At 43.4% G+C, this 10,301-nt stretch overlaps 1 protein-coding gene across 2 annotated transcripts; it reads right to left on the bottom strand.

Annotated features, from left to right (window-relative positions):
* Nucleotides 1-4,780: 4,780 nt before the first annotated feature.
* RPL6 (ribosomal protein L6) lies at nucleotides 4,781-10,079 on the bottom strand. Of its 2 annotated transcripts, none has more exons than XM_084867715.1 (7): nucleotides 9,993-10,079; nucleotides 9,039-9,302; nucleotides 8,829-8,927; nucleotides 7,685-7,828; nucleotides 7,117-7,165; nucleotides 5,610-5,794; nucleotides 4,781-4,977 (listed from the first exon to the last, which is right to left on the bottom strand). In XM_084867715.1, exons 2-7 carry the CDS (start codon nucleotides 9,300-9,302, stop codon nucleotides 4,825-4,827), a joined length of 894 nt encoding a protein of 297 aa, XP_084723841.1. In that variant the 5' UTR covers nucleotides 9,993-10,079; the 3' UTR covers nucleotides 4,781-4,824. The 2 variants fall into 2 exon arrangements, with proteins under 2 accessions (XP_084723841.1, XP_084723842.1); XM_084867716.1 differs by having other exon boundaries at nucleotides 9,899-10,002.
* Nucleotides 10,080-10,301: the final 222 nt, after the last annotated feature.

The raw sequence follows: 10,301 nt of genomic DNA on the forward strand, positions 1-10,301 counted from the left end.
AAAAAAAAAAAAAAAAAAAAGAAACATCGATGAGAGAGAGTCGTCAATCAGCTGCCTCTTGCATACCCCCCACTGGGGATATGCCCGCAACCAAGGTACATGCCCTTGACCGGAATCGAACCCGGGACCCTTCAGTCCCCAAGCCAACGCTCTATCCATTGAGCCAAACCGGTTTTGGCATAATTCTATTTTTTTAATAGACCTATCAAAGCATAGAAAAAGACCAACGGAGATATTTTTGGACTTACATATGAAAGGAGCCCAAATTATTAATTCTAGATGTGGAAACATAAGTGATTTTTTTTGTTTAGATTTCAAGATCAGGAGTCAAGGTGCCCAGGAACTATACTGTGTTTTACCACAATGAGTGAAAATAGCACATATCCAGGACTCAAAGTCTTTAGATTGCATAATGAGTAGTTATTTAATATTTTAGCAACAGTTATTAGTCATAGGGCCACATGGCTATAACATGATGAGGCTGCTGATGAATTAATATTTATAGAACTCCCTCTGGGGAAAAAGGCCATTTACTGGGAATTTCTAGACCAGATCAGTAGGACAAAGAAAGTCCCTGGTCAAAAGAACTGGATGCTGGGAGAGCCTGGAGGAAAAGAATCTAAATTTAGTCAACACACACACACACACACACACACACACAATCACACAATCACACACTGCCCAGAGAAAACATCCATTCGCAGATTCATAGAAAGGTTTATGATTTCTTTTTCTTCTTTTTAATATATTTTATTGATTTTTTACAGAGAGGAAGGGAGATAGAGAGCTAGAAACGTCGATGAGAGAGAAACATCGACCAGCTGCCTCTTGCACACCCCCTACTGGGGATGTGCCCGCAACCAACGTACATGCCCCTGGCGGGAATCGAACCTGGGACCTTTCAGTCCACAGTGGCTCTACCACTGAGCCAAACCGGTTTCAGCAGGTTTATGATTTCTTTGGAATTGCTCTCTCTGTGCTTCCATTTGAGAAGTGGGCGGGGGGCGTGTTAGAATGGGAAAAGGAGCAAGAGAAGGTGTTGGCTGAGCCACCTTAAGTTGGCAGTAAAGAGGAAGCATGAGAAAGCTCTCAGGAGTTGGGACTCAGTTTCCCCTGGGAGGCACCTCCCCGAGAGAGAGCAAGCTTGTTGATTCAGACCATCTCCTCGCTACCCCAGCCGGACCCCCTGGGATTTTGCAATCTCTCTCTCTCCCTTCTGCTGGCTTTTCTGCACCAGCTGCCTGTCTAAAACGAGTCTGTGATCCTTACTGGGCTCAGAAATGGGAGTGTGGCATAAAGATAAGTAGTCCTTAATAAGCCTAATAGAGCTTGAAATGGCTTTAAACAAAGCAGCCATGTTCGTTTTTAAGGTCTTTCAAAACACAAGGAACACACACACACACACACACACACACCTTTGCTGAATAGGCACACACTAACAGAATCTGTGGGGGAGATAGATTAGTTCCATCTCACTAGTCACTGTCACAAAGAGGAAACACACACCCCTACTCAAAATCTTTTTTCGTTTGTTTGTAAGGAATATTCTTCCAGCTCTTGGGCAGGTCTCTGAGGCAACAGGGAAAAGAAACCTGAGGTAAGATTGAAAATGAAGAGGGAGAATGTCTCCTTAGAGCTTTTGAATTATCATAACCAAGGGACAAGCATCCACATTGATGAAAAGCAGTTTGAACAGCTCTCCCTCCGCTGGCGTGGCTCCCAGGTTGATACCCAGGTTTCGGGCTGGACCCCAGTGCTGGGTCTGCAGGAGGAGCTGATCTCTTTCCTTCTCCCTTTCTCTCTGAGATCAGCACCACAGAGCTCAGAAAGCCGCCTGTTCTCTGGCGCCCCCTGGTGAGCATAAAGGGCCTTCTTAGTGCACCAGGATTTCAGATGGGAATTGGCTAATTTGCAAACACGTCCCCACTTCCCCACTGCAAAGCAGATTAAGAGTCAGAAGCCGCACAAAAGAAGAGTGGGCAAAAGAGAGGGTCATCGAGTTTGGGCCAGAGGAAACGCAAACACTGTTTTCATTCATTCGACATTTACTGTGCCTAGTTTGTGCAAGCCAAGTGTTAGGTCTGACACTTAGCTTCCCTGCCTCAGGAAGCTTAGGATAGGAAGTCACTGAAGTAAGTGATTCCAAAGAGGTTGAGAAGTCCAGGGACTGATCTGAAAAGTGGGAAGGTTCAGGGAAGATGTCGCATTGAATGCTGGTAAGTGATGTGTATGAGTTAGCTATATAAACATGAGGGTGGGAGGGGGGGGGGTTATTAAAGAAAAGGAAAGCATTTATATGAAATGCGACGGACAGGGTGCTCGAATCCTGGACTGCCTAGGCTGGGGTCTCAGTTCCTTTGTGTCTGAACCCAGGGGCAAACACATCTATTCTGGTGGTACTTTAAATGAGCCCTTTTGGTAAATCACTTTGGCTACACATATGCAAAGGTCATAGAAGGACCATGCCTTCTGACCCATCGTTTAACTTCTTAGAAATTTTCCCAAGGCCTGTGTGGTTCAGTTCGTTGAATGTCATTCCAAATATCGCTGGTTCGATTTCAGTCAGGGCACATATCTAGGTTGTGGGTTTGAACCCCAGTGGGGGCATATATAGGAGACAACCAATGGATGTTTCTCTCTCTCCCTTTCAAATCAATAATAATAATTTAAAAAACCTCAGGTGAGGATTTGTTTTTAAAAATGCAGCAGAGACTATCACTGTACACCTATTGGAGTGGTTAGAATATTAAAGACAAACATGGGGAAGTAATACAGCGTTGTGACGGTCATTCATTATCACTCAAGAGAAATGAGAACATGTCCACACAAAAGCCTATATGCACTTGTTTAGTGGCCTTATTCATAATCTCTAATGATTGTAGACAAGCCCAATGCCTTTCTTTCTTTCTTAAATATATTTTATTGATTTTTACAGAGAGGAAGAGAGTGGGATAGAGAATAAGAAACATCGACGAGAGAGAATCATCCATCAACTGCCTCTTGCATATTCCCTACTGGGGATGTGCCCGCAACCAAGGTACATGCCCTGACCGGAATAGAACCTGGGACCTTTTAATCCACAGGCCGAGGCTCTATCCACTGAGCCAAACCGGTTTTAGAAAAACCCAATGCCTTTCAATGGGTGAAATTTAGAATAGTGATACTTTGGCACAATGGAATACTGATTGGCAATAAGACCTACTGAACCATGAACAAATCTCAAAAATGTTATGCTAAGATTTAGCATGCTGATGCTCTGGAGAAGGCAAAACTATAGGAACAGAAATTCTACCATTGGTTACCTATAGTGACAGCTGACTTTAAAAGAGCATGCATATACTGTAAGATTTCACTTATATGTGGAATGTAAGAAACAAGCCTGAACAAACTAAACCAGCTGATGGCATCTAAGGAGTGGGTGAAAACTTTTATTTAAAAAAGAGCATGCCTTTAGTGATAGTGGTGCTTACAAACTATAGATGTCACAAAGATGCACACTAAAAATCAGGAATTTCACCAAATGTAAATAATAAAGTCAACTTTAAAACCAAAACCCATCAGAGCCATTTTTTACTTCTCTATTGCCAAAAACCCATCTGATGACCCGTTATTCAAGAGGCATTTTTGCACATGAGTATAAACTGGTAGAGCCTTGGCATTTTAATACAAATTTTAAAAAAGTAATAATTTATCTACTTGGCTCTCCATATGCATATTTAATGCCATTTACATTGTTTATAATTGCAAATGGAAACCCAAATACCCACAGAACAGTGCCAGACAGTAGTCCTTATCAAAGGTTTTGTTTTCCATGGTTTTAACCTGTAGTGAACCAGTCCAAAAACATTAAAATCCAAAAATAATTTAAGTTGTATACCATCCTGAATCATGTTAAATCGCTCAACAGTCAACAGTCCCTCTTAGGATATGAATTGCCCTTTGTCCAGTGTATCCACGCTACATATACTAGCTGGCTACTGTAGCTAGTCTAAGACCAACTGTAGTGTCATGGCTTAGTGATCCAAGGTCACTGAAGGAGATGATCCTCCTGAGTCAACAGCCTAATACTTTATCACAATGTCTACTTCATCTCAGCAGAACTGGTGAATATAGTTTAAGACCACATTCACATAATTTTTATTTCAGCATATTAGTGTAGTCCCATTATTTATATCTCCCATTTGTCAAATTATCACAGGTATGTTTATGTAAGAAATTAACAGTATACACAGGATTTAACACTATTCATGTTTCAGGAATCCACCAGGTCTTAGACCACATCTCCCATGTGTTTAAGTGGGGGACTATTATACTATGTAGCACTAAAGACACTTTTTATGGAATTATCAAAATGTGTATTTCTAGTCATACAATATACAATTGGTTTTAAAGAGGGTAAATAACAATATTCATTTGCAGTGTTAATGAATTAACTAGAGAATCAATGCACGAAAATCGTACAAGAGTAAGCCCCACCCCCCAGCACTGGGGTTAATGGCAGCCCCAGCTTCCTCCGGTGTAATTAGCATATTATGCTTTTATCATTAGATTATAAAAGGCTGAGAATTAGATGGGGGAGAAATGAATGGTAAATCATTGAATGGGATGACATTTTAGCACTAACTTGCTTAGTGATTGGAAAAATGCTATTTTATATTGGTACGTGCTGGCTGAAAAAGCTGAGAAGCTAGACTCTAAGGAAGTGCTTCCAATTCTCTTTGGTTAAGTCAAACACATAGCCAGGCATACGAGAATTAAAAAAAAAAAAAAAAAAAAAAGACACAGGAAACATATCAGTTATTTAATCGGGTTCTTATAAGAAATTCAGAACACCAGTTTGTGAGGATAAAGCCCATTGGTGAGAGCGAATGTAGAGCGAAGGTAGCCCTGGAGCTGAGGGACAGCTTTGATTTTTGGCAGAATTTGAGAGTCCACAGCTTTCTGGTCAACCTTGCGCTGTTCTGTAATCTCATATTTCTAGAAAGAAAGAAAAACATATAAGAGTTGGGCCTATGTACCAATTCCTGGATTAATCATTTCAAATACTCAAATCCCAAGAATATTTAGAAAGCAATTTTGATATCGCTTTCCTTGGAGGGCGGGAAATATAACAAAAACAACAGCTCTTATCCTTTTGTCACCGCAATCACACGTTAGGACGGATTCCCAACAGAACAGAAGCAGTAACTCAAGAGTTCTGCCAAAGCTGAAACCAGTGTGGCTCAGTGGATAGAGCCTTGGTCTGTGGACTGAAGGGTCCCAGGTTCGATTCCGATCAAGGGCATGTACATTGGTTGTGGGCACATCCCTGGTAGGGGGTGTGCAAGAGGCAGCTGGTCGATGTTTCTCTCTCATTGACGTTTCTAGCTCTCTATCTCTCTCCCTTCCTTCTGTAAAATATCAATAAAATATATTTTTTTAAAAAGAGTTCTGCCAAAACTTCAGTCCCACCTGCTATTAAGAATTGTTTTGTTTTGCAGAATCTGGAACAATATTACTCCTCAGATAGTTCTCATTAATTACAACTTTACTTTTCTTCCTTTTGTGAATTTTCACTCCTGAACTGGGAGGCACGGCTACGAGAGGCAGAGACAGAACCAGCAGCTCACCTCCTTCTCTGTGTCGAAGATCTCACCCTCCTGGTGTTTGGGCTTGCGCAGCTTCTTCTTCTTGAAGTAAGCATCGGTGAGATGTTTGGGGATTTTCACACCACTGATATCAACTTTGGTGGAGGTGGCGATGACAAATTTCTGGTGTGTTCTACGAAGAGGAACTCGATTGAGGGCCAGAGGTCCTAAGGGGGGAGAAATCAGTAGAATGAGGGAACAGGGAAGCAAAGCTCTAAGAGCTGACTTTGAATTAGGTGAAATCAGGAGAGTTGAATTCTATATTTTCTCTGGATCTGAAGAAATTCCAGCTCTTTCTGCTGCCAGCAACAATACTTTTTTCACTTTCTCTTCGAGGCAGCAGATCTTTGTGAAGACCCCCAAGGTTGAGCCCAGTGCCAACACTGAGAAGGTCAAAACTAAAATTCAAAAGAGAGAGCAAAGCTCCTCCAGCACTGCTCAGCACAGTCACACGCTCACCGCTTCCGCATCCCCACACCTCTTCATTCCATTTCCCCAGTTCCTTTGCATCATTGTAGCATCATTGGTTTTTAAGAGCTTGTTTATCACTAAAGATGTTAACCATTTCTCATGCATTTGCAAATGAAATACTATGTTTTTGTTACTATTTTACTCCGGTGTTTTACTTTTTGGTTGTATCCAAACTTGTTATTAAATATAATCATTTACTGTTTTTTTTAAAAAAAAGAAAAAAAAAGAGAGAGAGAGAGAGAGAGAGAGAGAGAGAGAGAGAGAGAGCAATGCCCGACCAGCAGTGCCTGATTCTTAAACAAGTGGAGGATGGCTGCGTGCTCTCAGGCTACATTCAGAGTCCACCCTGTACTTGGTGCAGGACAGCACTGAGCCCTCTCCCCACATGTTCGCCTGCACCTCTGCACTGTCAACTGCTGCAAGGCCACACCTGTGCCCCAAGGTTAAATAAGGTCCCTCCACCATCTCCTTGGCCTACGGATTCAGCCTGAACCCTGCGGCCTCAATTTTCCCCTTGCCCATTTAGAAACTCCATTCTATTGCCAAATGGCAGATCTATTCAAATCTTGGGTAGGATGCATTCCTTGGGGCTGGTAGCCAACCATTCTGCATTTTAAGTGACAGTTACTTGATAACGTTGTTATGTAACATTAAATATCTGCTTCCTGAGAACTCATGTGTATAAGGCAATGAAATGGGGCTCAGCATCTCATGGCATTAAAACTTCCACATAGGTGGAAGCAAAGTGTATACTGCAAGCATTTGAAAAGAGAAGTTTCAGCCCCGTTGGTGTGGCTCAGTGATTGAGCATTGACCTATATAAACCAGGAGGTCACGGTTCGATTCCCTGTCAGGGCACGTGCCTGGGTTGCGGCTTGATACCAGTAGGGGGGCATGCAGGAAGCATTCGATTAATGATTCACTCTAATCATTGATGTTTCTCTCTCCATTCCTCTCTGAAATCAATAATAATAAAAATATAAGTTTCAGAGAATATAAAATCCAAGGGCTTTCTTACCAGTCACAAGTAGCAAGCCACTGCTCAGCTGCTTCAGGAAAACCACCCTCTGTAAATTAAACAGAATGGTAGACATTTCTGCAATTAGAAACCGAGTTCTGAATTAACCAAACCACAGGCTTCTAAATTTGGTAAAGATAAAGGAACTGTCTACACAAATACATAAACATTTTGGGTATAGGGGTATCCGATTCAACTATAACAAGTTACATTACCAACAGCAGTAATTAGTAATAAACTATTGTACATTTTGGGCCAAAGCCGATTTGGCTCAGTTGTAGAGCGTCGGTCTGTGGACCGAAAGGTCCCAGGTTCGATTCCGGTCAAGGGCATGTACCTTGGTTGCGGGCACATCACTGGTGGGGGGTGTACAAGAGGCAGCTGATCGATGTTTCTCTCTCATCGACTTTTCTAGCTCTCTATCTCTCTCCCTTTCTCTCCGTTAAAAATCAATAAAATAAAAAATAAACTACTGTACATGTTGGGCTAACCATCTTATGCTAGTTACTGGGTGCTAAAGAGAGTCCTACCCACAACGCACACACTGTGACCAACACCTCGCGCTCACCTTGCCTCTGTGGCGCCCAGTGAGGATGATCAGAACGGTCCCAGGAGTGATGCTGGCCCGCAATCTCCTCACATGCTGGCTGAAGGGCTTCTTGCCATGGCTCAGCAGCTTTCGAGGCACATCTTCAGTAGGATAATATCTAGGCTGGAGAGAACCCAGAGGTCCAAATTACTTAAATAAGCTAATCAGCTTAAGCAGAGCTGACAGTCGATGAAACCTTTGCTATTACATCCCTTTAGAGATTACATGACAACCTATCACTCATTATACACTGTGTAATAGTGTTTCTCAAGCTTTTCTCAGGTCCCTGATTATACTTCTCCAGGATGTTATAGGTTATAAAGGAGACACGGTTTGTTTTCCATCCAAATTAAGTGTTTCTATCTGTTCCATTAAAAACACGATTCTTCCCATTTTTTTCCATGAAGGAAAACAAACTGTACAAAACTAGACAGTTCAGACCAGTACTGCCAGTTCAATTATAAAAATAAGACCCCATGCCTTGCCCACATGCTCAATCCCCAGTGTTCGACAAGCAGGCAGCAGCCAATCAATGATTCTCATCATTGATGTTTCTCTTCCCCTTCCTCTCTGAAACCAATAAAACTATATTAAACAAAAAACAAAAGAAACACTACTTTCTTGTGGATCAATGAACTATAATCTTGGCAGCAAGTGTCCTCAGCTCCATTATTTAACTCTCACAAACACCCCGTACGACAGGGGTCTTCAAACTTTTTAAAGTGGGGGCCAGATCAGGGTCCCTCAGAGAGCTGGAGGGCCGGACTATATGAACTACTAATCCCTACTGTAACACCTCGGCTGCGCTCACTGCCCAAAAAACCTGGCAGGCAGGATCAGTTTCCTCTGTGGGCTGCATGTGGCCCGCGGGCCGTAGTTTGAAGACCCCTGCCGTAGGACAAACCACAAACCTTTATATTAGAAGCTAAGAAACAAAAGCAGAGAAAAGTAATTCTACTTAATATCGAACGGCCACATTGCAAACCCAGAACCCATTTCCCTCCATAAGTAACTCTCTCTGGCAAACATAAAATCCCAAAACCTGAGGACACAAAAAGACGGAGACAAGTTTTCAAGCCTCAATGGAACATCCAACTTTACAGTGTCCTCTTAAAAAGCTTACCATTTTGCGGAGTTTAACCACTCGGGTACCACCATTCTTGTCGCCACCAACTGGTTTTGTGACAGTGGCAAGGACTTTCTCCTTCTTCTTCTTTTCAATCTATTGGAGCACAAACGCAACAAAGCGTCAGAGGCAAATTTAAGAAAATTTAAGGCTAAGACACAATGTATACAATGAATGGTCAGTGGTTTCCCGCACCCCCTTCCTTACCCTGGATTTAGGGGCGGAATACTTCCTCTTGTACATGGCCTTTCGAGAATACATAGCCGACCGGGAATATCTGCCGATTCCTCTGACGAGGACGGGGTTTCGGCTGCAGTGCGGCTTCCCCTTCTTAGGGGCCTTCACCTTGCCGCCGGCATCAGCCTTCTTCTTGGCTTCAGGTTTCTTCTCCTTAGTGTCTGGCTTCTTCTCCTTAGTATCAGGCTTCTTCTCTTTAGTATCCGGCTTCTCGGTTTTCTTTTCACCCGCCATCTACCAATACGCAATATATATTTTAAAGGTCCTCACCAATTATCCCACAAGGCAATATCTTAACTGTACAAGGGGGTCCCCAGACAAGCCCTCCCTCTCCAAACAGCGATAACATGCATATCTCCAAACCCGACACACGTGCAGCCACCTCATCCTGGTTAATTTGGGTGTTCTGCCAAACTACTATACACTTCAAGATTTGAAGGCATCTTACAGAATCGGCCCAAACTCTGGCCACGTTGGAAAAAAGAAAAAGAAAAGGCACTTCCGGTCGCGAACGTGCAGATACGGTAAAGTGGCACTGGGCCTCATCCCCAAATCTCAACGTGGCCGAAACAAGTTCGGCGGCGTCTTTTGGCAGTCGGGCCCTGGATTCCTTCCATAGCGCGCGCCCATCGCCCGGGTCCCTGCGGGCCCATTAGCCTGCCACCGATCCCCGTAGGGCCCCATTCCCCCAGCCCGGGAGGGTAGCGAGCAGCCGGAGACCCGGAGCCTCTACGGCGTTCCACCTCATCCTCTCCAAGTCCCACTGCAAGCCCAAGCGAGACAAATGAAGCGCCTCGGAGGCGTCTCAGTTGGCCCCAGACATGTCTGACCCTTGCAGGTGTCGACTTGATACCCTCCTGGTTCGGATGGCGAAGGATTGGGGTCCTGAAATCGAATCTTGCAGAGGAGCGCCGCCATTCTTACCTTGCAAGATGGGAAAGAGAACTAAGGCCCTGGCTTCCGGTCTATAAGCATCACGGGTGGGGTCAAATATCACTTCCTTCCTGATCCGAGGCATCATGGGAAATGTAGTTTTTCTTCTTTCGAACGCTTCATACTAGAGAGCTGTTTTTTTCTAAGAGGCGAAAGCGAAGTACCTTTTGTCTCTGTTTCATTTTACAGACCAATAAAATTCTCACAGTACTTCTGGGAACTGACATTATCCTTACTGAGGACATTAGAGAACACTACATTGTCAATATTAGAAGGAATAGATGGATGAAGAATGTAATC

This window comes from Pipistrellus hanaki (assembly GCF_964339955.1).
Source record: "Pipistrellus hanaki genome assembly, chromosome: 19".
NCBI lineage: Eukaryota > Metazoa > Chordata > Mammalia > Chiroptera > Vespertilionidae > Pipistrellus > Pipistrellus hanaki.